Below are 27,310 nucleotides of genomic sequence, written 5' to 3' on the forward strand. Positions count from 1 at the left end.
CAGAGGGAAGCAGGTCAATTACGATAGCATGGCGGCTGTCAGATTTGACAGCTGAATCACTCCCATCCAGTCCTTTCATCCCCACATCCTTCAAGACCCGTTACCAGGGTACTTTGCTGGGTAATTATTATTATCACTGGGATGATAATAATTCTAGGTGTTTGAACTAATGACTTGGAGCTAATTGTTCCTTCTGTGCAGTAGCCAGGAGGGAGGTGCAGTCCTTTCTGCTGTGGCGTGTTTCTCGAACAATAAGTGCACTCACCCACCAGCTGAAAGCAGCAGGATGTGGCCAGCCACGGGGGAGCATAGCCCTGGGCTTGAGGTCTGTGCTCAAGTGTTTGAACCCTAATTCTGTATGCACTTAGCTAAGCGACTCCATTCATGAAGTGCCTTCATTTTTTTTGAAAGGTAAAGCGCAGTGTTTACTGTAGTATTTCCTTATGTACTCTCAAAGTCTGCGCAGTACTGGTGTTGGCACTAGGATTGCTGTTTTGTTAATCTTTGGCTGCAGCATTGCCAAGATGTGAGCGGTCTGCCCCAGCTCATCCTTTGCCAGGAGACTTACTATTTTTATTGTTCACTTGTAGAATGTGAGGATTTTCAGCAACTCAAATTTTGCATTACAGCAAAAACACCTGTAATGCTTTACTGATGCTAAGACTGCTCTTTTATTTGCTTTTTAATACAAATGACCAGTTCCTGATAAATAATTAAGTACACATAACCCAAAACAAATAAAAAACCCTCAGAAGTCTTATCACTGAGATCCCAGACACGAAAACTGCTGTAGAGACCTGAGGTTCTCAAACATGGGGACGGTTAAGGAGGGGGGGAGGTGAGGTCTGCCCACAGGAGGACCTCAGGCAGTGGAGACATTTGGGGCTGTGACAGCTGGATGGGGGTGGGGGTTGAGGGCACACTCCTGGCGTGTCCCTGATGCTGTTCAGCTCCCTGCAGTGCTGTGGGCACAGCCCCTACAGTTGCTGGGCTCACAGTGTCAGTAGTGCTGCAGCTGAGACCCTGATAGAGACATAGACTTTAGGGATTTTCCAGTGAATACCAGTACCTCTACTTTAGTTTTCCAAAAAGTGGCATCAATTATGCATGCTAATTTGTAGCCTGCTGTTAAAATTTATATGATGAACACCTCTGTGCATAAATATGCGTTCTCATCACCCTTTTTAAACTTGTCTAAATGGTATTCTGTTGTGTGAACGTGTCATTATTTATGTATTTCGCCATTCCCCAGTTTTTGGAGATTTAGGCTCTTTCTAGTGTTCTGCTCTCAGAGGCATGTTAGGTTTCATTTGTTTGTATTCTGCCTTCTGCCTGTTGGTCTCTTGTCTCCCTGCCTACTGTTGGGGAATTGCCATCTGGGGCACCACCCCTACCCCTGGGGGTTCTTCAAGGCGATGACACCCCCTACCCCAGCCCAGGGGCCCTCTGCTCAGGGCAGTCTCTCGTCTCCAAGGTTTCCCTCACATCAAACACGTTTCAAAGCTGATGAAGCTCTGTTGAAATACCCACTAGATAAATAACGCTCTTTGTCACATTTCAGTTTTAGGTATAACTTTTGCTTTAGTTAACCTTTTGTTCCTTTTGAAAAACCCGTCTTCTGATAGATTACATGTGATTTTGACCTGCGACCCAGTTGGCTTTGCTCCCTGCCTGACCGTCCTGGGGTCCCTAGGGCTGGTGTCCTAGGAGAGTTGGGAGATGGGCAGGGCGGAGGGGACCCTGGGCCCTGGGTGGGTGAGTCACAGTGGTGGGGACCCCCTCTTAGCCCCCAAAGCTGCCCTGAGACGAGGTGAGGTGCAGCCTCGGAAGGGAAAGCGGTGCCTGCTTCTTCTTCGGGGGGCAGAGAACAGGGTGGGGGCCTGGGAGTCTGGCCCTGCGTCCTGAGCTGCTTTCCCCCAGGCACCTCCGGGAGCTTGTTTGTGCGGTGGTGTCTATTTTTGTGTTTCGTGTAATCCTGTGTGAGGAAGTCCGTTGTCTACGCACGTCCCAGCTGTTGTGAGTAGCCTGTCTCGGGGGGCTTCCAGGTAGGGGCTTGGGTCTGGCCATCCAGTGTGTCGGGCGCATCGGAGAAGCAGGATGTGAGTAACAGGAAGTGTGCCACGTGCTTGTTCTCGGCCACCTTCCCAGGCCCCGCAGGCCCGGGAGCTATATTTAGCCGAGTAGTTCCAGGTTCCTAATCCTGCGTGGACACTGCCCATTGCTCCTCTTTCTGTTGGTGGCTGAACCGTGCCGCGCTGACAGGCACACTCCGTCTCTGGTCTGCTCCAGTGACCCTTGGGTTCTTGCCCCTCGGCTTTCAAACCCGAGTTTCGTTTCTGCTAGGCCACTTCGATTCCGGTCCACTTCGCGCAGTTGGAAGATGCTCTGAAGAGGCAGGGTGGCAGGTAGGAGCTCCGGGTGGTGGTGGGCGGTCGGGCCGTGGGAAGCTGTGCGGCACGAGTTACCATCACAAGCGTTTAAGACGAACGGAGTGGGGTGGGTTGTGGACGATGGGAGGTTCTCAGGAGGGCTGCTTTTCGTCTGTTTCTTAGAAGCAGAAGACTGGGGTTTTAAAGCCCCTGGCGTGGTGGTGTGACTTCACCCACGTGCCAGAAGTGCTCTCTGGTCACCTTGCAGCCAGATGGAAAGCCTGCAGGTCAATGAGCTTCTCTGAGAGGAGTGCCATTGTCTGAGCTTTGTCACAGGAGGGTTTCACCCAGGTCCCCAAGCACCTGGAGCCTGGAAGCAGTCTGCCTGGGGGAGCGCTCACTCCCTGGTCACAGTGCTGGAGAAGTGGGTGATTTTTGCCCAGTGGTGTCAGACTGTGCTTTAGGCACCTGTTGACCAGAGGCCCACGTGGGCTGCTCCATGGGTGTCCCTGCGCCCAGCTGTCTGCTGTGTCCGTGTCATCTCGCTGTGGGAGCAGCTGGAAGCCAATCATTTGCTCTCTTCATCGCCTCACATGCTCTGACCTGTGCTGGCCTTTGGACCAGTGCCTTTCTGCTGGAGGACAGCAGGTGACAGCTCCTGCCACCACAGCAGTAGTGTCTCATTCATGGGGGTGGGAGTGGGGACCCTGAGGGGCAGGCACTGCTCCCCAGTTTGTAGGTTAAGAAGCTGAGGCCTCGAGGGACGAGTCATTTGTGCCTCTGCCGTCTCGGTCTGTGTGACTGCTATGCTGTACCGCCCCCTGCACGCCCTTCATCCCATCACTGAGGCTTCGAGAGCTGGCCTGTCCTTTGAGCAGCAGGCCCCGTGCTTTGAGAATCTTCAGAAAGGCAGTTTCTGGGGTTCTGGTGGCTGCCGCCCCAAGGGTTCATGGAAGGGGGTGCGTTGGGAGAGAAGCTTCTTTGTTGGTCTCTGAAAGCTTCCTTCTGAGCGGTCCGGCCAGCGCCACCCCCTTGCTCCCTCATCAAGCATCAGCCTTACTTTCACACATTCAGCCAGCTCGTTAAGAGAAATTTGAGAGGCAAATGAGGAACAGTTGTGTCTGCCATGCAATGCCTGGCAGCCACGGAGGCCCGGAGGCGGGCGGGTGTGTGACTGCCATGCCAGCCCTGGGGGCGGCCGTTCTGTGCGGCAGCGAGTGAATGAGCACTTGGCCGCCAAGGTCAGGCTCCCAGAGATTCCGCGGTTTGACCAGCAGAATCCGAATCTGTGTGCAGGCATGGTTTCGGGCTGACCCATTCCCTTCTGTAAGGCTAAGCTCAAACCACAAGGCAAACTATAAATTTATACTATAAATCGTAAGTATAATGAACTATACATACTCTGTTCCTGTGTGTGTGTGTGTACAAATACCATAAACACAAAACATAGTGTATGTATCTCTAGCCCTAGCTAGGATATTTCAGCATTTTTTTTTTTTTGTCAAAGCATATAACATTTAAAAAAAAATTATTGAATATTTCAGGCATTTAAAAAGTAGCATGATAATTGTGTACACTTCCAGCCCGAGAAGGAAAATTACAAACCTACTTGGAGTTCTTTGTATTAATTTCCCATCCGGTTCTCCTCCTGCCCCCTCCCCCGCAGTCACCCCCATTCTGAGTTTGGTGTTTATCATTTGTTTGCATGCTTTTTATACTTTCTCTACTCATATTTATAGATATAAACAATACTGTGTATAGTTTAGTCTTGCTTTTTGGGGCCATTTCCACAGCATATGGAGATTCCCAGGCTGGGGGTCCAATTGGCACTACAGCTGCCAGCCTATGCCACAGCCACAGCAACGTCAGATCCAGGCTGCATCTGCGACCTATAACACAGCTCACAGCAACGCCAGGTCCTGGAGCCACTGAGTGAGGCCAGGGATCGAACCTGCAACCTCATGGTTCCTAGTCAGATTTGTTTCCGCTGCGCCACGATGGGAACTCCTAAAAATTTCTAATAAAAGGTGTCACAATACACATCTCCTGCAGCTTGCTTTTTTCTCATCCAGCATTGTGTTTCTGAGACTTACCCATGAGGATACAGTCATCTTTAGTTAAGTGGTTCAAGGTTTACATGATTGATTGCTGATTCCTAGAATTAAATCAGAATTTCCAGGGAGTGGGACATGAGCTTCAGAGCCTTTCCCAAGTAAGGACAGTCCAAGTTGACACTCAGACTCCCAGGGTTAATTATGTGGCTTACACTGGGGTCCAGTGTATGATGCATCCCCCTGTTGACTTTGCCCGGATTTCACCATTACAGCTGGTGCTTCTGCTGCTGCTGAGAACAGTCCTGTACTTGTCTCCTGGCACATGGCGTGGGTTTCTCTAGGCATATTGGGACACCTGTCAGGTGTGCACATTTTTAGCTTGATGAGATTTTGTTCAATTGCTCTATAAAACTTTTAATTTTTCCTGTTTTTTTGGCCATGCCCACAGCGTGTGCAAGTTCCTGGGCCAGGGATTGAACCCACGCCACAGCAGCGATTTGAGTCACAGCAGTGACAATGCCAGCTCCTTACCTTGCTGTGCCACAAGAGAACTCCCAGAGTAATGCATTTGAAATCCAAATCAGATGTCAGCCTTCTGCTGAAGACCTCTACGGCCCCCCCCATTCCACTCGGAGGAAGAGCTGCAGCTCTCCCGCCGCCCACACGGCACCCCGCGGCAGGCATGCTGCTTCTCCAGGCCGCCCGGCGCGCTTGCTCCAGCCATGGGCTGCACTCCTGCTCCGGGCGCCTCCCCTCCGCGTCCTTCCCGGCTTTCCCAGGAGGCCCGCCTTGACCCCGACCTCTTCCTGGTCTCTGACTCTCCCACCAGCCGCTGCTCTCGATGCTGTTTCATTTACTTCTTTATCCCAGTATTTGTTTCCTGTCTGCATTTGAGTGGAAGCTTGTCGTTTGTTGACACGGAAGACTGCCCGGATTTATTTCTGAGAAGAAAGGGAGAGTGTGGAGCCTGAAGATGAGGGTTGAGTGTGGGAGAGGAGGTTGAGGCCTCCGGGGGGCGTTGGCAGGAGGGCCTGTCTCGGGGTGTGCGTGGGGCCTGTCTGCTGGGCAGTGGGCTGTGTGGGTCTGGAGCCGGGGCAGCTTGGCTGGCGGGGTTCTGGTCGCTCCCAGAGCACACCTGCTGTTGGTGGGGTGCCGGGCCGGCCCACTCGGGAAGTGTGGTGCCGTTTGAGCGCGGGGCCTGTGGCTCATGGCTGACCTGAGACATGGCTCCGCTGCTGCTCTCGCAGGCACTGCTGTGTGGAGAAGTGAGTCCTGCCGTTTCAGGTTTCCGGTGCTCTGCCTTGGGCAGGTGTGGCTACCAGGCCACGTGTCCCAGCGTGAAAACAGGAGCAATGGGGCCCTCGTGTCAGTGTCATACGAGGACCCAATTTGTTTTCCTTTGAGAAGGTTACTCAGGGTGTGTCTGCATAAATAATCCCCTTGGCAGGTCAGAGGTTTTACCAGTTTGCACCACCTACAAATAAAGGACTTTAGCAAGATAAGATTGTACTTTTAATCTCTGCCGAGACCACACATGCTCCTGTTCTTAAGAAACAGAGCATTGTTCTGAGTGTTCAACATATAATTTCAATGTATTTAGATATCAGAAAATGTTGTTGATTGTGGTTACTTTTTCCCAAAATGGTATTGGCGTGTAGCTGACGTACAACGTTGTGTTAAGTTTCAAGTGGACAGCAAAGTGGATCAGTCGTACATATACATATGTCCATTCTTTTTCAGATTCTTTTCCCATATAAGTCACTACAGAATACTGAATAGATTTCCCTGTGCTGTACAGCAGGTCCTTGCTAGTTATGTGGATTCATACCTTTTTTTTTTTTTTTCTTTTTTTCTTTTTGCTTTTTAGGGCCGCTCCCGCGGCATAATGGAGGTTCCCAGGCTAGGGGTTGAATTGGAGCTACAGCCGCCGGCCTACGCCACAGCCATAGCAACACCAGATCCGAGCTGCGTCTATGACCTATACCACAGCTCATGGCAACACCAGATCCCCAACCCACTGAGCAAGGCCAGGGATCGAACCTGCAACCTCGTGGTTCCTAGTTGGATTCGTTTCCGCTGTGCCACGATGGGAACTCCCTGTGGTTACGCACTTTTAAGGAAAGCTTTTATTTTGAGATCATGGTAGAGTCACATGGAATTGAAATAATGCAGATCCCATGTGTCCTTTGCCCAGTTCTACCTGTCGGTAACATCTTGCAAAACTGTAGTAAAATATCACCCCTGGAACGCTGACACCGGTACGGCCAGGATCCAGAACATTCCATCTCGTCAGGGTTGCCCTGCCTGTCCTTTCATAGCCACACCCCTGTCCTTAACTCCTGCAGCCAACAACCTGCAATTTTGTTATCTCAGAAATGTTGTATATGAGGAATCAGGTAGAGGCCTTTTCCACCCCGCAGAGCTTCCTGGAGATCCCTCCAGGCTGTGGGGTGAGAGTTCCTCTTTGTACAGGGTGGGGTTCCGTGGAATGGGCGCACCACTGTGAGTTTAATCATTGACCACTGGAGGACACCTGGGTCGTTTCCGTTTTTCGGTGATTGTGAGTAAAGCTGCTCTGAACATTCATGGGCAGGTTTTCGTGTGAATGTAAGTCTTCATTGCTTTGGGATACATGCCCAAGAGTGTAATCGCAGGGTTGTCTTATAGTTTCATGTTTAGTTTTAAGAAACTGCCAAACTGTTTCGCAGACTGACTGTACAGTACGGGCCAGTTTTCCACACCTTCTCCAGAATTTGGTGGTGTCGCTTTTTATTGTAGCCATTCCAGTGAGGTGGATAGTCACATTATGTTGTGATTTCTGTCAGCACTTTCTTAAGGGCTAGTGATGTTGAATAGCTTTTCATGTACTTATTTGCCTCTGTGTGTCCTCTGACACGGTGGAGGGGTGGCTGGCAGGTGTGAAAGTCCCGGCTTGGTCTTTTCTAGACAACACGTGGCAGGTGCTGCAGCTTCATTGCCGCCTGAGGAGGGGAGTGTGGGGGCCCCAGTTGTTTCCGTGGTGTTTGGCTGGAGCAGAGTGGTTACTGGCTCTTCTCTGAGTTGATATTGTCCTGTTAGGCTCCCCTTCCTGGAGCCATGGCTGAAGAGGGCAGGCTTTTGGTGAGTTTTTAAATTCCTTCCATACTCATTGGTGTTTCTGGCCGGGCTTCTTCAGCCCCGCGTCTTGGATGTGTGGGACAGAGACCCCAGAGAGCTCAGGGCCTTGTCCTTCCTCAGCCCCTTCCTCTCCACCCTTGAGAGCCGTCTCATATTTATATCTAATTGTATATCTGATGTCCCGGGGGTTAGTTACCTGTAGCCAGAGGAACAAGGGAAAGATGGCTAACCATCTTCCTGGAAGCAGCCTGCCGGTGGCTGTTAATTTTTTCATCTGTGAAGTAGGATGACCCAGGCTGCACATCTGCCCCGCCTTGTCCTGCTTGTCGTGGCCTCTGGACCACCCCAGGCTCAGGGCCTTGCCGTTATTACTGGCAAGGTTGTTTGGTTTGGCCCGTGGTTCCAGCACGACGGAGTTTGCAGGGTCTCGGTCTAGTTGTCATTTAAGGTCTCATTTGCAAATGAGAGGCACGTCCAAACCCGTGGTTAGGAACTGCTGGACAGGACGTCGCTGTGAATCACGGGTGTCCTTGTCATCGTCCCCCAGATCGTATTCCTCCAGTGTCTATTTCGATCTCCGGGAACCTCGTCAGAGTGGGAAGGGCAGTGGTCAGATGACTCGGAGATGTCCTGTCATCCTTGTGCTGATCCTCCAGGCCAGCATCCCTTCCAAGAAGGAAATGCAATGGGCCCGAACCTGCTTGTAAGTGATCCTAGGAGAACGCTTGGTGACTGCCAGTTCCCCTCACTGCCGGCATCCGTGCCATTCCTGGCACCGCTCACGTGCATCCAGGTGGAGAGCTGGGAGCTGGGCCTGAGCTGGCCTGCCCCGAGTCCCGGCCCCTGCTGTTGCCTGTGGGGCTTGGGGCAGTTCACTTGGCAGGCCTCAGTTTCCTGTCCTGGTACCTACCCCATCAGACCAGGTGGGACGAACGGGTACCTGTCCACACCCACCAGATGTCCCAGCACTGCCTGGTGCTGGAGCAGGGGAGCGGCTGCCGACACCCGCTTCACTGTGTCCCTGTCTTTTCAGCCCTGTGTGTAGCTCCAGCCCACCTTCTCCACCGAGACGCCGCCCCTGGATGCTCCCAGCAGGTTTCCTCCTCCTCCTTGATGTCCCAAAGACTGCTGCCCGTGCTTTCGTAACCGCTGGGCTAACTCTTCCCACGACGTGGAAGGTACTTGCCTGGCTTCGGTGCCTTAGACCATTTGTGTGAAAGGATGGAAGCAAACATTAATAAACAAAACAATATATGTCTTCAGCATATAGTATAAACTTAAGGCTTTTTGCTGTTTTTAAAAAATAAATTCCGTTTTTAAGAACATTAAATCAAATTTGTTTATTTTTGGCATCGCCTGCAGCACATGGGCGTTCCCAGGCCAGGAGTGGAATCTGCATGCTGCAGTGACAATGCCCGAACCCCATCCCCCTGTGCCACAAGACAACTCGCTTTATGCTCTTTTTAGTAATTATTTTTTGAGTGGATAATGCATGTACATGGTACAGAGCTAAAAGGACGACAAGGTAAGTTTCCCAGGCTTCAGAGGTCCCTTCTCAGAGGCGACTGGGCCACTTTTCCCTCTGCGCCCACACCACCCGTACTATTCCTGCAATTTGCTTCGAGCGCCTAACAGTGTATCTTAGGGCTTGCTCCCTAAGTGTGTGAGGAGTAAGGCGCTTCAGTCTGTTTAGGGCTGTGTGATCGTCCAGTTAGTGCGAAGCCCCATAGCTTAGGTTGCCAGCTCCCTGCCAGGCGTCCCTTGATCCTTATTTGAGTTGTTCCTTTGGTCTTTACCATGAACTTTCATGAATAACCTCGTGTGTGCTCTGTCCGTTCTCAAGAGGGCGCATTTGTAGAAACAGTGTTGCAAGACAAAGCTGTATGTTTTAAAGTTTGCCAGATTTCACCAAATGTTCTCTGTGGTTGTATTATTTACACCTCAAATGTATGAGACTTAACAGCGTGTTGTCAAACTTTTGATCTCTATGAACTTTGTAGGTAAAAGGTATCTTGCAGTTTTAATTTGCATTTATCTGCTGAGTAAGGCTGAGCATTTTTTTTCCTGTTTAAGATCTAGCCACTATTTTCATAGATCTCTGCCCGTCTCTCATATTTGTACACTTCCATCTTCTTTTGTTTCTCGTACATTTAGTTTTCTAACCAGATTTTGTCCGGGCTCTGGGCAGCTCTGTCATTTTTCTTTTGATTGAGTTACATGGTTGGTTTTATTCCATGGTTCTTTTTACTGAGGTATGGCCTATGCACTGGTAACACATGAGCTTGACAAATGTTCCCAATCAAGGTGCATTAGCAGCTCCTGGTGGCTCTCTTTGGTGTCTCTTCCCCAAAGCAACTACGAGATCCAGCTGCCAACCCTAAAGGTTAGTGTTACTTGTTTGTTTATTTGCTTTTTAGGGCCGTACCCGTGGCATATGGAAGTTCCCAGGCTAGGGGTCCTAGGCCAAAGCCACAGCAATGTGGGATCTGAGCTGCATCTGTGACCTCTGCCACACAGCTCATGGCAACGCGGGATCCTTAACCCACTGAGCAAGGCCAGGGATTGAACCCGCATCCTCATGGATACTAGTCAGGTTCTTAACCCACCGAGCCACAATGGGAACTGCTGTTTTGGTTTTTTTTAATACTTTATATATGCAAAATGCAGTCAAGTGAACAGTCCATACGTCTGGCTTCTTTTGCATTGAAACTCTCCTCGCGTGATTGCAGTGACAAGCGTTTCCTGGTGTGAAAACATTACAGTGCATTTATCTACTTTGTGCGGGCATTTGGGTTGTGCCTCGAGCAGGCCTGTTAAGAGTAGTGACGCCGTGGACCTTCTTGTCTGTGTCTTGTCGAGAAGGATACACATTTGCATTTCACTTGGGCATGTGTGTGGAATCACTGTGCCATTGTTGACCATAAGTTCAGCTTTACGGTTTTCCAAAGTAGTTGTGCCATATCACATTCTCACCAGCACTGCTTGAGCTTGTAGTTGCTCCACAAAAACTTGATACTGTTTTTTTTGTTTGTGTGCTTGTTTGTTTTTAGGGCTGCCCTGAGGCTTATGGAAACTCCCAGGCTAGAGGTCGAATTTGAGCTACAGCTGCTGGCCTACGCCACAGCCATAGCTCATGGCAACACTGGATCCTTAACCCACTGAGTGAGGCCAGGGATCGATCCCACATCCTCATGGATACTAGTCAGGTTTGTTAACCACTGAGCCCCAACAGGAACTCCCAGATAGAGTCTTTTGATATTGAAGACTTTTTTAGTTCAGCCACCAGGAAAGGTCTGTCACACTGGGATTTTAATTTCTGCTTCCCAGATGACTCATCAAGTCGGGCACCTTTTCTTTCTTCGTTTTGTCCCTTTTTGAAAGTCTTACCGAGTGTAGTTATCTGACTTTAGTGTTGTGATAAGTGTGTCCCTTGCTGACCACTTGATAGGAACTGTTGTGTGGTGACTGTTGGAGTCTTTCGTCCACTTTCCTGTCAGGGGTGTGCTGCCTCTTTCTCTGCTTGGTTTTTAAATTCTTCCACCTCAGGAGAATTCCAGCAAGTGTCTAGAATTCAGGCCTATTTGCTGCGCTTCCGCCTCCTCAGAGGATTACGTGAGAAATGCTTCCACCATTTCTCTATTCTTGCTCCATGATGGCCTTTGTGTTTCATTCATTTTCCGACTTTGGTCTGTGGTGTCCCTTCACGCTCGAGTTTTCGGGTAGCTGTCTGTCTTCTCGCTCCCTTGTATTGCTCTGCTCCGTCCTTGGTACCAGGTCTGCTTATTCCAGTCATGGGCCTGGCCCCCTGGGACTCTGTGGTGTCACTGATTTGTCCTATCAAGTTCACTAAGTTATTACCCTACTTGGAATTTATATTTACCTTTCATGTTCACTTAATCCTGTGAGCTGTTATTTCTTACCATACAAATTTGTTTGAAAAATATGGAGTGTCTTTTGGTCTCTAAAGTCTTTCCTGGAGTTCCCGTTGTGGCTCAGTGGTTATCAAATCCAACTAGGAACCGTGAGGTTTCAGGTTTGATCCCTGGCCTCGCTCAGTGGGTTAAGGATCCGGCCTTGCTGTGAGCTGTGGTGTAGGTCACATATGTGGCTCGGATCCTGCGTTGCTGTGGCAGTGGCATAGGCCGGCGGCTGTATCTCCGATTAGACCCCTAGCCTGGGAACCTCCATATGCCATGGGCGCAGCCCTAGAAAAGACAAAAAAAGGAAAAAAAAAAAAAAAAAGTCTTTCCTGGTGAAGGTTAGGTTTGGGGAATAGTTTTAGTTTTTTGGGTTTTTTTTTTTTCACACCATTCCTTGGCTTCTAGGAGCCATGGTATTGGCTGTGGTCCTTAGGACATCTCTCCTGAATCCTGCCTTCTTCCTGCCATGGTCTCATCCCACACCTGCTTCTCTCCTGGGTCTCGTCTTGCCCACTCTCTTTCCAGAACCGAGGGGTCAAGTAGGAAGTCCTGTCCTGTGGTGTCTCAGAAACAGCTTCCCATTTCCCTTCCTCCTGAGGAGACTGTCCCCTCGCCCCCTGCATCGGGGCTGGGTGTGCAGGACTGCTGGCTGGTGTGTGGGAAGCTTCCCAGGGCTGGAAGGAGACCAAGGGGAGCAGGAGCCTCCAAGGAGATGGAGTTATGAGCCGTCCTGTGGGCAGCTAAGAAATAGGGATCTGTCTTGTGGTGGCGCAGTGGTTAACGAATCCGACTAGGAACCATGAAGTTGCAGGTTCCATCCCTGGCCTTGCTCAGTGCGTTAAGGATCCGGCATTGCTGTGAGCTGTGGTGTAGGTTGCAGACTCAGCTTGGATCCCGTGTTGCTGTGGCTGTGGCGTAGGCCGGCGGCTACAGCTCCGATTAGACCCCTAGCCTGGGAACCTCCATATGCCTCGGGAGTGGCCCTAGAAAAGGCAAAAAGACAGAAAAAAAGAAAAGAAAAGAAATAGGGATCTGTCTTGTGGTGGCAGGGCGTGATTGGAGAGAAGCAGCGGTTGGATTTTCTTTGGCGGGGGTCTTCTGTGATGATTCTCAAAATCTGGGAGGTGGACTCTTGGCCCCAGAACGGTCCCCAGGAAGACGTCACATGAAGAGCCATCTTTGGTTCTTCCAGAGAGAACTACCTCCAGACTGGGACCTGGAGTCTGGAGTAACACCAAGAGGAACAGGGGTGGGCTGTTCTCAGCCTTTGGTCCCTGCCCCAAACCTCGCAGCAGAGCTAGGGTGTGACGTCACCATCAGTGCCCCAGGTTTTCAGATGCGTGAGGGAGGCACAGGGAGGGGAGGCAGCGTCAAGTTACACAGCTTGCAGGGCTTCCGATGCACAGGTGCGTCCTGAACGCCACGTGGCAGCCACCTGCTGGGTCCTGCCCACGTCTGGTCCCATTCAGTCCCGTGACAGCCCTGTGGGTTAGTTTTTATCATCTCCTCCCTTTCCAGAAGAGAAACATTTCCCATCCAGCCACTGGCCAGGTGGGGTTCAGATCCGAGTCTGTCTGAGGCTTCTTCAAATAGACACAAGAGTTTGTTTGTTTTTAAAGAAGGCTGAAAAGAGGTTCTTGGACATCATTTGTTGGTCAAGACCTAAAATAGAATGGGCATAAACAAGTCTCATTGTTAGAGTTCCCACTGTGGCATAGTGGGTTAAGAGTCCAACTGCACAGAAGTTCCCATCATGGCTCAGCGGTAATGAACCCAGCAAGTATCCATGAGAACGTGGGTTCGATCCCTGGCCTCTCTCTGAGTGACTTAAGGATCTGATGTTGCTGTGAGCTCTGGTGAAGATCAAAGACATGGCTCAGATCTGGCGCTGCTGGGGCTGCGATGTAGGCAGGTGGCTATAGCTCTGATTTGACCCCTAGCCTGGGAACTTCATACGCCGCAGGTTCGGCCCTAAAAAGCCCCCCCCAAAGAATCCGACTGCAGCAGCTCAGCTCACTGCAGAGGCATGATCCCTGGGCCTGGCACAGTGGGTTAAATGATCCAGTGTTTCTGGAGCTGTGGTGTAGGTCGAAGCTAAGGCTCGGATTCAGTTCCTGGCTCAGGAACTTCCAAATGCCATGGGTGTGGCCTTAAAAAGAGAAAAGAAAAACAAGCAAAAAGAAAAAAGAAGATTCTTTCTGCACCGACCCCAGGCCATTGGAGATTGCCAGGCTGCCTCGGCCTGCCTTGACCGCCTGTCCGGAGCACCCGCCGTTCCCCTTGCACACGACCCACTTCCTCCTCTTGTCTCCTGCCGGTGTCTGAGTTGTTTTCTGGTTTGCCTTCTCTCCCTAGTATAAGATCTGCGTGAGTAGGAACCTTGCCCGTTGTGGGCTTGGGAGCCTGGGTCAGAGCAGACCCCCAGTAAGCATCGGCTGGGAGAATGGGTGGTGTCGACACTGGGGTACAGGCTGCTTGCTGGGGTACAGGCTCTGTGCTGTCTCTCCCACCCGACCCCAGGAGGGGACGCAGCTGCTCCAGGCGTCTGCCTGCTCCCTTTCCATGTCCCCCACCCTCTCCTGGCCTTGCCTGTTTCCACACCCAGCCCAGCCCCTGCGTGGGCTTAGGCTAGTTACCCTGGTCATGTGGGAGAGTGACTGGCACCATGGGTTTGAGACCCGGTTCCAATTAATCCCCTTTGGTGATTAAGCTTTGTAGGTAGTTTATGGAAATCACGGAAGAGAAAATCTGTGAAACACTGCTTCTAAATTTTCTGAGCCTGAAACATGGTCATTTAGTAACTTAGGTTGGATGCTCCTAAATTGGGTCTTTCTAGTAAAAATTAAAGCTGTAAGAGGGGCAAAATCCAAAAGTTAAATCTCATATTTTATTGGTGAATCCATGAGGAAGTAGACATTTTCCTGACACTGCTGGTGGGAGCGCAAACTGGTGCAGCCCCCCTGGAGGGGGACTTGGCAGTAGGAACAGGATTACATATTCATTTCTTCTTTGCCAGGGCGGTTCCACTGCTAGGAATTTATCCCAGGAATACCCCAGTAAAAATAGTAAAAAGTTCATGTAAACATCCATGCCGTTTGCTGTGGTGCTGTGTGTGAAACAGCAAAGGAGTCTCGCAGCACGGACTTGCCGTTAACAGGGCACTGGCTGAGTAGAGCCTGGCGCCCGAGCAGCTGTGGGAAGAGTGAGCGATCACGGCCTGCTGATGAGGAGTGATGGCCAGGATGTGAGCCTGCGGAGGTTAGGGGCACAGGCCCTCTGTACAGTGGACAATCCGTGCAGAACTTATAATCAGCTCTCCTTTGCTCGGGTTCTTCCTTATCCACGGTTCGCATCTGTGGATTCGGCAGATCACAGATCGGGGGGTATTTGCTGTTGAAAAAAAATATCTATGTATGAATGAAGAGACCCTTGCAGTTCAAACCCGGATTGTTCAAGGGCCGACTGAGATGAAGTGAACGGAGAAGAGGGTGAAGAAAAGCGTCTGTGCTTTGCTGTTGTTTTGAAGGCGGAGAGCATGAGTGCATGCATCTTAAATAGGATAAACCATGCTGTAGGTATTCGCGAGGCTGCCTTTGGGGAAGGGAGGGAGCTGGGTTGAGGGTACATATAAATAAGGTCTGTGCCTTATTTTGTCAGTTCGACTTTGGGACCATGTAGATAATTTGACATCATGACTAAACGAATTAGGTAAGAGGTTATGACTTTAAAACATTTGATAGACGTTGTCGGATTTTTCTCTAAATCGCGCATCCTCTGCCTCCTGTCAGTACTTGAGGAGCCCTCTTCTCTTGCACACCTTTTCAACGCTGGATTATCACGTCTAAAAGCTGTGCCAACCCAATAGGTGAAAACTACTTTGCTAATTTTAATTTCTTTTGTGTCTCAGCGATGAGAGCAGTTAAGCCTCTTTTCTTTCCTTTATTAGCCATTTTGTGTTTCTTCTGTGAAATACAGGTTCATAGCCTTTTGTTTTCTGTTGATTTATAAAAACTCTTTATATGTTGTAGATGTACTTTCACTTGTTGATTTTTAACCAGGTTCATGACTCATTTCCATTTAAGTTGTTCAGGCCTCACTGTAGTAGCTGGCTGTTGTTCTGTTGCCATATACTAAAGGTTTTTTTGAAGAATATTTATGTATGATACATTGGCAATGCTTACGAAATTCTCAGAGTAACCAGACTCCTTCAGGTGCTTGGGGGGCAGTTTGTGAGCTCTTTGGAGCAATGGAAACGGTTCTCTTTTCTTTTTAAAAAGATTTTCCATGACTGAGTACCATGTCTAACTGGGAAATAGCTGGTGACTGTCCACTTCAGTTGATTTTTGGTGAATCTGTAATCTAAATTTGATTGGGTTTTGGGGTTTGAGATTGTTCTTGATTTTTAATGACCCATAATAACCATTTTTTTGTTCTGTTCATAAACAGAAACAGTACTTCTTCATGGGGAAAAAAACCTGTGTATGTCGTGAAAGTCCGTTTTTAAGACGTTTTTGTCATTGCAGCACGTGTCCTTTGCTCGTGAACACAGCTCACGTGTTTCTTTCTCTCTCTAGGTCATCACTCCATGTAGGAAACTCATCCTGTGTGCTGACAACAGAAAAGAGATGGAAGATTGGATTGCAGCCCTGAAGACTGTCCAGAACAGGGAGCACTTTGAGGTGAGAGAAGAAAAGCGTCCTTCCTGTCCCCCGTCCCGGGTAATCTGCCGTCCCCACGTGTGGGGTGCATGGTCCGGAGCATGTTCTCGGCGTGGCCCTTGAATGATGAGGGCTCATCCTGTGGTTGCTCATCCTGTGGGCCACCAGACCCCTGTCCTCCTCTCCTCCCTCGGACGCTTCGTTGAGTCTTGTCCAAGTCAGCACGTTTAGGAGTGTCAAAGGGACGTCTCACCTGTGCCGTCTTTGTTCTGTGCCTCCAGCCTACCCAGTACAGCATGGACCATTTCTCAGGGATGCACAACTGGTACGCCTGTTCCCATGCGAGGCCGACCTACTGCAACGTGTGTCGCGAGGCTCTGTCTGGGGTCACGTCCCACGGGCTGTCCTGTGAAGGTACGGATGACGAGCTTTCTGCTGGGGAGGGTGGCCTGAGGTTTGATGGGACAAAGCCCTGGAGACTCAGACGTGGTCACCACAGGTCCATCAGGAGGAAAGTGTTTGTATGACCCTCTCCTTATTTTGTCTCCTGAGGAGTCTCTGACAAATTATTTTCCTAGTAACGGGACAGGGTGGCTTAGTAATGAGACACGGGAAGAAACCCAGAGGACACAGAGGGAGAAGAGGTGTAAGACGTCTGTGGCCCTCTCTGGGTTGTGGTGGCCCCTCCTCTCTCTCTGGGTTGCGGTGGCCCCCTCTCTCTGGGTTGCGGTGGCCCCCTCTCTCTGGGTTGCGGTGGCCCCCTCTCTCTGGGTTGCGGTGGCTCTCTCTCTCTGGGTTGCCCTGGCTTGTGGATCAAAAATTGTCCCCTGGCTCTAGAGGGCAGGGGCCTGTTTTTGGGCAGGAGCAGAGCAAGGCAAACTGTGGCTTCCAGCCCAGGTCCCACCTGCTGCCTGATTTCATACAGGCTGTGAGCTTAAGAATGCTTTTTACAATTTTGAAAGATTAGAAAATAGCAAAAGAAGACACCTGTTTTGTGATGCAGAAAATCCCATGAAATTTAAACTTCAGCGTCCACATGTGACGTGCGGCCACTGCGGCCAGCGTGCTGCAGGGCAGAGTTGGGTAGTTGGTCCGCAAGCCCAAGCTGCTTACTCTCTGGCTCTTTACAGAAAGCCGGGCACCCCCTGGCCAGACGGGACTCCTAGGCTCACGGTGATCAGTCTCTGCGCGTATCCTGGTGGTTCAGCTTATAACCAGACCAACCGTACCTGCTGGGCCCCAGCTTTCCCAGGCAGCCAGGACCGTTCACCCCAGCCCGCCTCCTCCTCCAGCAGGGGAGGCCCCGGCAGACGCGAGGCTCCCAGGTTAACGTGTTCCTTCTCTCACAGTGTGTAAATTTAAGGCCCACAAACGCTGTGCTGTGCGAGCCACCAGCAACTGCAAGTGGACCACGCTGGCCTCCATCGGGAAGGACATCATTGAGGACGAGGACGGGGTAGGCACAGGGGACCCCGCACAGCCCTCCCCCCGTGGGCCTGTGCTCGGTTCTCTTCCTGGAGCGGAAAGAGGGCAGGGTTTCCTCTGAGTTGGTCACGCTGGGATTTGGGGCCCCCCTGAGCTGTGCGTCATGGGTGCCGGGGGTCGGGGGAGGGCGGTGTGGACAGTGCCCTGCAGAGCCCGCTCCACCCAAGCGAGCAGAGATGAGTGACTTGGCGGAGTCCACGTTGGAGCGTTTTGCCCCAAGGACCCCCTGGGGCCGCGTGGAGGGCTGCGGGGCGCCCCCAGTGTGTCTCTCCGTGGTTGCAGATTGCCATGCCTCACCAGTGGCTGGAGGGGAACCTGCCCGTGAGCGCCAAGTGCACGGTGTGTGACAAGACCTGCGGCAGCGTCCTGCGCCTGCAGGACTGGCGCTGCCTCTGGTGCAAGGCCATGGTGAGTGAGCGTGGCTGCCCGGGGGGGCGGGGGGGCGGCGTCTGGTGTGTGGGAGGGAGGCCAGCGCCCCCTTGTGACCCGTGGGCCCATGTTTCAGGTGCACACGGCATGTAAAGACTCCCTGGTGACCAAGTGCCCGCTGGGCCTGTGCAAAGTGTCGGTCATCCCGCCCACCGCTCTCAACAGCATCGATTCCGACGGTGGGTGCCCCTTGCTCTCCTGCTCGGTGTGCCCCCCCTCCACCCCGACTCTGGAATTGGTCATCTTGGTGACTTCGAGGTGTGGTCGGGGGGAGGTCGAGGTCGGGCTCAGGCACTGGGGGGAGGGCAGTTGTGTACTGAGGTGGTAAACGGTGTCCTCATGGCTGGGCTGCTGGGCACCTTGGACTCGAGACCACGGGCTTCTCGAAGGTGGTAGGTCCTTTGGTGCTAGAGTCTCAGCTGCTGCTTCATCAGACGTGAGCCGCTGAGGTCGAGCTGTCCATCAGCTAGGCTGCATCTCGTAGTGGGTCTTTGGGTTCATGTTCCGTCGCTTTCTGCTCTACAGCAGAGTGACCCCGTCATACTAGTAGCGGTTCTTCTTACCCTCTTGTCCCTGTTCTGGCTTGTCCAGTGGGTGCCCGATGGCACGTTTGGCGTTGGTGGGCCCTCAGGGGCTCCGCTGTGCCAGGCTGAGAGCAGCCTCTGACGTTTAGAGTCCTGCAAAGGTGAGGTCAGCCCGGCGGGCCTTGCGTCCCCCTGCACCGGCCACAGCCGTAGCCTCGGGCTGGCTCCTGGACGTGCAGCTCTGAGTTCTGGGTCCACCGGGTGTCTGCTCGGTACACGACTGCGCGCGCCCGGCTGTCTTTCCCGGCTCTCACGTTTTCTCCCGTCCTCCTCCATCCTCACACCAGGCTTCTGGAAGGCCACATGTCCTCCGTCCTGCACGAGTCCACTGCTGGTCTTCGTCAATTCCAAAAGCGGGGACAACCAGGGTGTGAAGTTCCTCAGAAGATTCAAGCAGCTGCTGAACCCGGCCCAGGTCTTTGACCTCATGAACGGAGGCCCCCACCTCGGGTAGGAAGCATGTAAACACTGAAGATAATGCATGCTCATTTTAAGATTCAAAGATAGGGAAAATTTTAAATAGATAAAAGTTCTCTTTCTCGAACTGTCCTCTTCCCAGATTTCCCCTGGCAGAGGTGCCACCAGAATGGTTCAGAGTTAACGTGTCCTTCTGACTTGCCCACGCGAGGTTCCGCTGTGCGCACGCGCAGACTCTTAGAGCAGAGGGGGTCCTGGGTGACCTGCTGACGTGCAGTGCGCTTTTTACAGCAGACGACAGTGCGGACCTGCTTTGCTGGCGGTGGTTACAGATCTGCCTCGTTCTTTCACGTGGCTGCTCGGTATTGAGGAGAAAGCTTTTCCCCAGTGGGGCCAGAAAGGAGGCTTTCTGTTTTTGGGGGCACGGGAATTGGCTCAGTTGCAGGTGCAGAGGCATGCAGGTGTGCAAGGCCCAGTGTACGGGGCAGAGCTCGAGCTCCGACGTGTGTTGCTCTGGTTGTGTACGTTTCACAGATTTGTGGAAAACGTTGCTCCCGTAAATTCTGGCTTTGCGCGAACTCCCTCCTCTCTGGAGGCCCAGCTTGAGGTGGGAGCACCGTGAGGCCCAGGCGGTGAGGGAGGTTGTGCAGGATGGTGCTGGGGAAGGAGCCAGGCTCCGGCGTGTGCTCCTGGCAGCCTCCTGGGAGCGGTGTCTTTGGAGCCCGGGGCTGCTGTGACGTGAGCCTGGGGCCGGGCTCCCCCTTCCCAGTGGAGGGCCCACGCAGCCCTGTGGTGTAGGTGCCAGCCGCTGCTCCTGTGGCGCCAGGCCTCCGGGAAGTGCCCTGGGGTGGCGTTGGGCGGGTGCCGTGCAGGGGACTGGGCAGTGAGCGCACGTTGACTCTGAGACGTGCACGGCCCGCAGGACGTCGTAGGTGCTGAGAACGAGGGCAGACGACACGGGCGCTGACCCGCCGAGGGCAGCAGGGCCTGCCTGGTGAGCTCCGCCTCTGGGAAGCGGTCTTGCCCTCATGCCGTTCCTAACAAAACTGCTGCCGCTTCGTTTCCTGATTCTGGTCCCATGTCCTTTCTCCAGAGAGCAGAGGCTGGCGCAGGGTTAGTGTTCCCGGAGGACACGTGCGGCTGTTTCTTCCCCACCCCAAAGGCCAGGGGCTGCTGCAGGCCCCCTCTGTTTATGCCCCGAGCTGTGTGCCCTGTCCCCCGTTCCTGTTTGTTGTCTGAGGCTTCTCGAGCCTTCCTGGCTCAGGCTGTGCCAGATGCAAGGCCGATTAAGGTGGCATCCTGCCTGCAGGGGGCTGGTGGAGACGGCCAGGCCGGGCGGTCTGTCGCACTGGCTGCGCGGTGTGCAGGTCCTTTGGGAACCCAGGGGAGGGGCTTGGACAGGGGTCTCAGTTTCTTTGCTGAGCCAGCCTGTGGGCAGAATTGGTTGTAACAGCGACAGAGCCGGGGGACAGCCCTCTAGGCAGAAGGTGGCACTCACGCAGAGGTGAGAGTGCTGAGGTGGGGCAGCAGGAGTTGGGCAGATGGCAGGCAGCTGTTGGCCCCAAGGTTTGAACCTTTTCTGGAGCTGAGTGGCAGCTTCCAAAGCCAGACACCTGGCAAGACTGGTCTTGGGAAGGTGACACGTGGCACAAAGTGGAGTTGTCCTACAGGAGATGTGGGCAGGCAGGTGACCTTGCAGGGACTGGCAGAGAGGAGGCGATGGCCTCCACTTGGGCCCCGGGGCCAGCCCGCCAACTGGGTTGGTGGCGGCGCTGCCTTTCTCCGGGAAGGAAACCTAGGAGGAGCGAGGGTGCCGCACGCTCTGGTGGACAGGTGCGAGTGCTGCCCTCCAGGAAAGCCGAGGGGTCACCAGTGCCTGGTAGGCCACTCAGGAGGAGGCCGGGGAGTGAGCAGATGGCTGCGGGGTGTCCTGGGAGGGACTCTGTGAGCAAGGGGCAGGATGACTGGGAGGAGCCCAGGAAGGAGACGGGGATGGAGTTACGAGGGGGGCGGGGGTCAGTTGCCTGGGGGGACGGAGTGACCCCGAGAGCAGGTGAAGTGCAGGTCCTGCAGCACGGGCTCTGCGTGACGTGGGTGGGAGCTGGCTGAGCGCAGGCCCAGGGGCTGCGGGTGGGAGGCCTTTGCTCTCAGGTGCTTGGCGGCCCCAGTGGGCAGAGCCTGAGCACACAGCTGGGCTCTGGCCTCTGAGAGGCTTTTTCACAGGAGGGGGCTTCTCAGCCTGGGACTAACTGGCCATCATTTGTCCCTCAGAATGGACCTCGTTTCATCGGTGTCTGTTTTCTCTGCAGCTTACGCTTATTCCAGAAGTTTGACACCTTCCGGATTCTGGTGTGCGGTGGGGATGGCAGTGTCGGTTGGGTCCTCTCTGAAATCGACAGCCTCAACCTTCACAAGCAGGTACCTGGGTGTGGAGGGGCCCAGCCCCAGGGGAGAGAGAGCACTGCCACCCTTACAGAGAGGCAGTGTCGTCTCCGTGATGCTCCACATCCCCTCGGGAAGCTCCTGGAGGGAAGAGCCGGTAGCCTGATGGGGGCTGACACAGATGGCTCCAGTTCCCAGGAGCTGGCTCGGGCAGGTCTGGGTGGCTCCTGGGTGGGCAGTGACATCGTTGCCTGCCTGACCCTGCTGCTGGTGAGCAGGGGTCAGGGTGCACTGAACTTCAGGTCAGAGTTAGGGCTCATTGGACTTAGGTTTCCTTTGGTTCTTGTTTTCAGTATTAAAAATAGATGTTCTACTCCAGCTCCGCCCCCCCATGATTAACCACTCCTGACATTTATTTCAGTAACTATCCTTCAGACCTCTATCAAAATACATATAGTCCTGTGCGTAATGCGGTTTGAATTGAAATGAGCTCATGCTCATCTAGCATAGTATATGCTGGTTTTGTATGTTCTCAGTCAGGGTTTAATCAGCACGTTGTGGGCACCTCTCGACCCATCAGTGAAAGCAGACCTCTGTGACGGTTTTCCGCCAGCCTCCCCCAGTGACAGCCGCTTAGATTCCTTCATAAAGGCAGCACTGGTGAAAGCCACGTACACACCGTCCCAGTTATGTTCTCCTTCAAAGAGCACCCCAATTTAAATTTTGGGAGGTATCGCCAAACTGTTCTCCAGGGCTGTTCCGGATGCTCATAAAACTGTCTTTCCCATATGCTATCCATGGTACATCTTTTTAGTTTTTTTCCAACTTAGTAGACAGAAAATGGCATGTTTCAATTAACTATGAATTTTTAAATGACTCGGCTATTTATGCCCTTTTTAACCTAGTTTTCTGTTGGGGTAACTACCTTTTAAAAAATTGATTTCTAATAATTATTGTCATGTTAGGGATGTCAGCTCCTGTTGGTCCTGTTTTTCCTAGTTTGTCATTTGTCCTTCAGTGTGTGGGTGGTCTTTGTAGGTGGGGCATCCTGGCGGGAGTGGTGCTGGAGAGGGGACGCTTGGGGCAGGTAACTGGCTCAAGGAAGGCTGGTTGCTCAGGAAGGGGAGCACTGCCCCCTAGTGGTGGCGTTGGCGTAGTAGTACACTTAGGGCCATTTTTAAAGTTTTGTTCACTTCCAAGATTGTTACCAAGTTCATGATCATGAGTCCGGAAGACAGGGTTTCATGCATTCAGCGGAGTGCAGTGAGCAGTCATCTCCTCTGGCTTCTCTGTGGCCCTTGATCCTCCGGTCCCCTTCCCTGGTCCCCTTCAGTGTTCCTTGTCTTCCTGTTCCTCCTCACGGGTCCTCCTAGCACGTGCAGGGCTCCTGCTCCACCTCTGTCCTGGAGACCAGGACTCAGAGCTGTCCCCCAGGGCCAAATCCCAGGCTTTCCCTGGACCTTCCTGTGTGCCTGGTCGGGCCTTAGGCCTGGCATTCCCCACACTGAGGCCCCCTCCTCACCCTCCCCCCTCGCAGCCCAGCCCTAGCCCCAGCCCCATCCCCGGCTCCTTAGAGTCTGGAAATATCATCCGCCAGATGTCCAAGCTGGAGATCTGACGGTAGTTCCTGAGCCTTCCCTCACCCTCCGTCTTCATTTCTGGCTCACCCCTGGAGCTCGGTCCTGCCACCCTAGAGTGCCCAGCACAGCAGTATGTGTCACTGTGCCCATCTTGGCTGGCTTGGGGCTCCATCTGCCCACTCCTCCCAGGGGCTGTCCCTTGGGCAGGTCTGCTCATGCACCTCCTGAGTGTCTTGGGCCCCTCCTCAGTCTGGGGAGCTTCCTAGTAAGCATGGAACTGGGGAGGTGGGATTTCCTGGGGGCTCAGGGTGGGACTGTCAAGTGGAGGGTGGGGCCTGAGCTTTGCAGAGGGTCTCTGGGGGCGGCAGGTGGAGGGGTGCATAGACAACTTGGTAGCACTGGGGCGTGCTGGAGTGTGACGGCCAGACCTCGGAAGTCCTGGCTCCTGTCTCCAGAGGACTCAGAGCCATGGAAGATGCCATTAGAGGAGGGAAGCGACACTGTGGTTGTTTGGGGAAGATGAACGTGGCGTGGAGGTGCTATTGTGGGTGGAGAAAGAGGCAGAAGGGGGTCGTGGATGATTCTTCAGGAGTTCAGACACTGGATCATCGGGGAGGACTGTGGCCACAGCTCTGCAGGTGGGGGGGGTGTAGGTCAGGGAGACTGTGGATGCTTGAATGTGGATGTGGCTACAGCTGAGGAGCAGGCCTGTGGGCAGGGGAGACGTCCGTGCTGCCTCGTGGCTCTGCCGGGAACGTGAGCACCACACCGACAGATCAGACCTCATGCACCGTGGGGGAGAAGGAGGGTGTTTGACGTTCCCTCTTGCCCGCTGTGTCTCAGTGTCAGCTGGGAGTGCTGCCCCTCGGCACGGGGAACGACCTGGCTCGCGTGTTAGGCTGGGGCTCGGCCTGTGACGACGACACGCAGCTCCCGCAGATCTTGGAGAAGCTGGAAAGAGCCAGCACCAAGATGTTGGACAGGTGAGTGGTGGGGACGTCCTCCTGCCGCCTGGGTCCCCTTGACCAGGTGTTCTCAGCCCGGGGTCCCTGGACATCGTAGGCTCTCTGCAGCTACTTGAAAAAGTTGACGTGAGCCAGGATTCTCTTTTTCTGGTGGTGCTCATCATCTGCTCAGATGATGAAGCGCTATCAGACAGAAGCGTGCCCTGGAGTGGTCAGGTCCCACTGGGCCAGGCCCCGTGCCCTGGGCTGCTGGAGAAGGCGGCCCTGTCCCCTCTGGGCGTTGCAGCCTCGTCTGGTACTGTCAGCAGAGCCTCCTTCTCCAGCAGTCCCGCAGTCCCTGAAGGGTCTGACGTGTGCACAGTTGCTCTCCGTGTTTAAATACCTTGGCGCCCTTCTCCAGCGGGCTGCTCTTGGTGCCGAGCTTGTGTTATGACCTCACTGATCCCAGCCTGTGGGAACGTGGTGTTGCCGAAGACGCCTCGTGTCGCCTCGCGGGATCCCGCGGTTGTGACTCGCAGGCGTGAATTGGAACACCCTCCCGCCGCCGCCGCCTCGCCTCTGCCGGTTCTTCTCCGCTGAGGAGGCCCGCGTGCCTTTGGAGGCTGGGAAGGGCTCCGACCCCGGAGAGCGCCTTTAGCTCTGCGGAGAGATGCCCGTTTTCCCCAGAAGCAACGCGGTGGGGACCTTCCCCCTCCGCTGGGGCTTCGGTGTTCAGCTGGTCCTGACGCTTGTTCTCAGCTCAGTGAGGAGGCAGAATAGGGAGTCAAGATAAAGGGCTTAGAAAGGAAGTTCGAGCCCTGCGAAGATCACGCCCCCCCCCCCCCCCCCCCCGGCCGGGAGGCGGGGAAGGGGGCGGGGCCAGGCCTGCGGGGCGGGGTGGGGGGCGGGGCGGGGCTGACCTGCGGGGGCTGCCTCTGCGCTGGCAGGTGGAGCGTCATGGCCTACGAGACCAAGCTGCCCCGGCCGGCCTCCTCTTCTACCGTCACCGAAGACCTGAGCGAGGGCTCCGAGGTATTTCCGCCCCACCGCCACCCCGTGCTCGCACTGGCAGGCCCACCCCTTTGCACCCCCCTTAGACGTCCTGCCTTGGGTTAGACCAAGGGTCAGCCAAGGGAGACCTGGAGCCTCGTGCACTCTGACTGCCCTGAGGGCTTTGTGGTCGTATGGGGCTTCCCGGGATTTTCCAAGGATTTGGGATCCTTTGTGATGATGGCCTCCTAGGACTCCCCCGCCCCCAAGGTACACTGCCCCCCTCCTGGCCCTCAAAGGCCATTGCCCCTGCCCAGCCCCAGGCTGCCGCTCTGGTCCCATCTCCTCCACGTCCGCTGCCATTGCAGCTAGTTTAATGCAGATTCTATGTTTAACTCTTCATTTTATGTTGGTTTTTGTGATTAGCGGTTCCCTTTCGGCCTGGGCTTTGCCTAGACTGGCATAGCACTGGGCATGTACCTGTGCTTTTCCCACTGGGTACGCTGGCTGTCCCAGAGGGCCTCTGCTAGAGGGCCACCTCCTGTCAGGGAGGTCAAGGACAGGGGGCCATTGTGGCAGTTGGCAAACCGTGGCCCCCCCAGGCCACATCTGCCCGGGCCTGCTCTGACCTGCCTGCGAGTGGAGAAGGGTTTGTGCATTTTAAGAGCAGGAGCCTCTGTGCGCCAAGCCTGGGTATTTGCTCTCTGGCTAGTAATAAGGTTTGCGGGTGCTGAGCCAAGGCCTAAGGAGAGGGCTCATTGGGCAGGGTTAGTCAGAGCTGCCAGCCCTGTAGGCAGGGAAGGGTGGTGAAGGGGCTGATTTACGCCGAGGGCTGGAGATGGCCAGGGCCGAGTTCCCAGCTGGGCTCCCCTGTGAATGGGGCCTGAGCCGAGACCCTGCCTGTCACCTGAGCCATGAGGAGGAGGCACGATTCAAGGTTCGAGTCAGCACAGGCCTTGAGAGCAGCACGAGCAGTGTATGTGGTTTTATCTGCGCGTTCGTTTTGTCAGGATCCCCTTGTCCACAGCGCGATGAAGCTGTTGCGATCTTTCAGATGCGTGTGGAGTGAGCTGGGGCAGGCAGCAGGGCCGGGTGCAGTTTGCTGGCTCTGGCCTGGCACTTGCGGGCACGAGGCTGACGGTCCCGCTGCCGTCGGGTACTTGCAGGTGCAGCAGATCCTCTTCTATGAAGACTCGGTCGCGGCGCATCTCTCCAAGATCCTGACCTCCGACCAGCACTCGGTGGTCATTTCCTCGGCCAAGTGAGTGCCCGGTGGCCCGGGGCGCCAGGGGCCCCCCGCCGCGGATGCCTGGCTCCCCGCCAGGACTGTCCAGAAGCCTCTCTCTGTGCTTCCTCCCTCAGAGTGCTCTGCGAGACTGTGAAGGACTTCGTGGCTCGGGTGGGGAAGGCCTACGAGAAGACCACGGAGAGCTCGGAGGAGTCGGAGGTCATGGCTAGGAAGGTGCGGCCCGGGCGCCTGGTGGGGGGCGGTCAGGGCAGAGTAGCACCCACCCCACTCCTTCCTCTGTTCCCCGCCCAGTGCTCCGTCCTGAAGGAGAAGCTGGATTCCCTCCTCAAGACCTTGGACGACGAATCCCAGGCCTCGTCCTGCCTGCCCACGCCGCCCCCCACCATTGCAGAGGAGGCGGAAGACGGGGAGGGGGCGGGCAGCGGCTGCGGCCCCAGCTCCACCTCCACTGGGGACCGAACCGTGGCGTCGGCGTGCCCCGCCCGCCCGCAGATATTCAGGCCCCGGGAGCAGCTCATGCTGAGAGCCAACAGCCTGAAGAAGGCCATTCGTCAGATCATAGAGCACACGGAGAAAGGTAGCTGGTCCCTAGATGACGGGGTGGCAGCTGGGGACTGCTTTCTTCAGGCCAGTGCGGGGCCCTCCCACTTCCCCCCGCAAAAACATGGGAATGGGGCGAGAGACCAAAAGGGACCCAGTGTGTAGGCCAGAGCCGCTCTGGACGGCCTGACTCAGGCCAGCGCCTCCTGCCTCTGGGTCTGTGCCCGATGGAGACACGGAGTGGGCGAGAGAGCCGAGGGGCGCCCCCAGCTGGTGGAAAGGTACCTCACGGGCACACAGGGGGCATTGTCGGGGCCACTTCCTGGAAGGGCCCTCAGCTGTGGTCACTGTGCCATAGCGGGCACAGCCCGCAGGCATGGTTATGCAGCATGGCCTTGTCCAGTTAGATGTGGGGGTCCCTTGGGGAGGGGCCAGGGCTGAGAAGAGGCTTGGTGCTGAGAGCTGAGGTGCTCTGGGGACAGCTGCAGAGAGAAGGCTGTGTGCCCAGGAGGGAGGGGCCCAGGCTGGAGACGGCGGACGGGCCGTAAGGCGATGCAATGGAAGGAGTCGGAACCCGGTCCTGGTGGGGGGG

The 27,310-nt window shown here is 54.3% G+C and overlaps 1 protein-coding gene across 10 annotated transcripts in view; it reads left to right on the forward strand.

Annotated features, from left to right (window-relative positions):
* Nucleotides 1–27,310, forward strand: part of DGKD (diacylglycerol kinase delta) — a 118,224-nt gene that overhangs the window by 64,719 nt on the left and 26,195 nt on the right. For 7 of the 10 annotated variants that reach the window (XR_014830257.1, XR_014830258.1, XM_021075023.2 and 4 more), the window contains 12 exons: nt 16,035–16,139; nt 16,400–16,532; nt 17,468–17,574; nt 17,886–18,011; nt 18,109–18,211; nt 18,904–19,066; nt 21,343–21,451; nt 23,839–23,978; nt 24,887–24,971; nt 26,096–26,190; nt 26,292–26,391; nt 26,470–26,755. Coding sequence is in view for 8 of the 10 variants with exons in the window: in XM_021075023.2 (XP_020930682.1) it covers nt 16,035–16,139; nt 16,400–16,532; nt 17,468–17,574; nt 17,886–18,011; nt 18,109–18,211; nt 18,904–19,066; nt 21,343–21,451; nt 23,839–23,978; nt 24,887–24,971; nt 26,096–26,190; nt 26,292–26,391; nt 26,470–26,755 (1,552 nt within the window). In the remaining 2 variants the exon portion in view is untranslated. Of the gene's footprint in view, nt 1–2,178; nt 2,406–8,139; nt 8,244–8,573; nt 8,719–16,034; nt 16,140–16,399; nt 16,533–17,467; nt 17,575–17,885; nt 18,012–18,108; nt 18,212–18,903; nt 19,067–21,342; nt 21,452–23,838; nt 23,979–24,886; nt 24,972–26,095; nt 26,191–26,291; nt 26,392–26,469; nt 26,756–27,310 lie in introns of those variants that run through there. The other 3 variants (XM_021075022.2, XM_021075024.2, XM_085000721.1) reach the window with 2 other exon arrangements.

Source organism: Sus scrofa, chromosome 15 (genome assembly GCF_054392235.1).
Source record: "Sus scrofa isolate SSC_HxYL_T2T_F1_AM1 chromosome 15, Sscrofa_HxYL_maternal_Yorkshire_Landrace_v2.0, whole genome shotgun sequence".
Taxonomy (NCBI): domain Eukaryota; kingdom Metazoa; phylum Chordata; class Mammalia; order Artiodactyla; family Suidae; genus Sus; species Sus scrofa.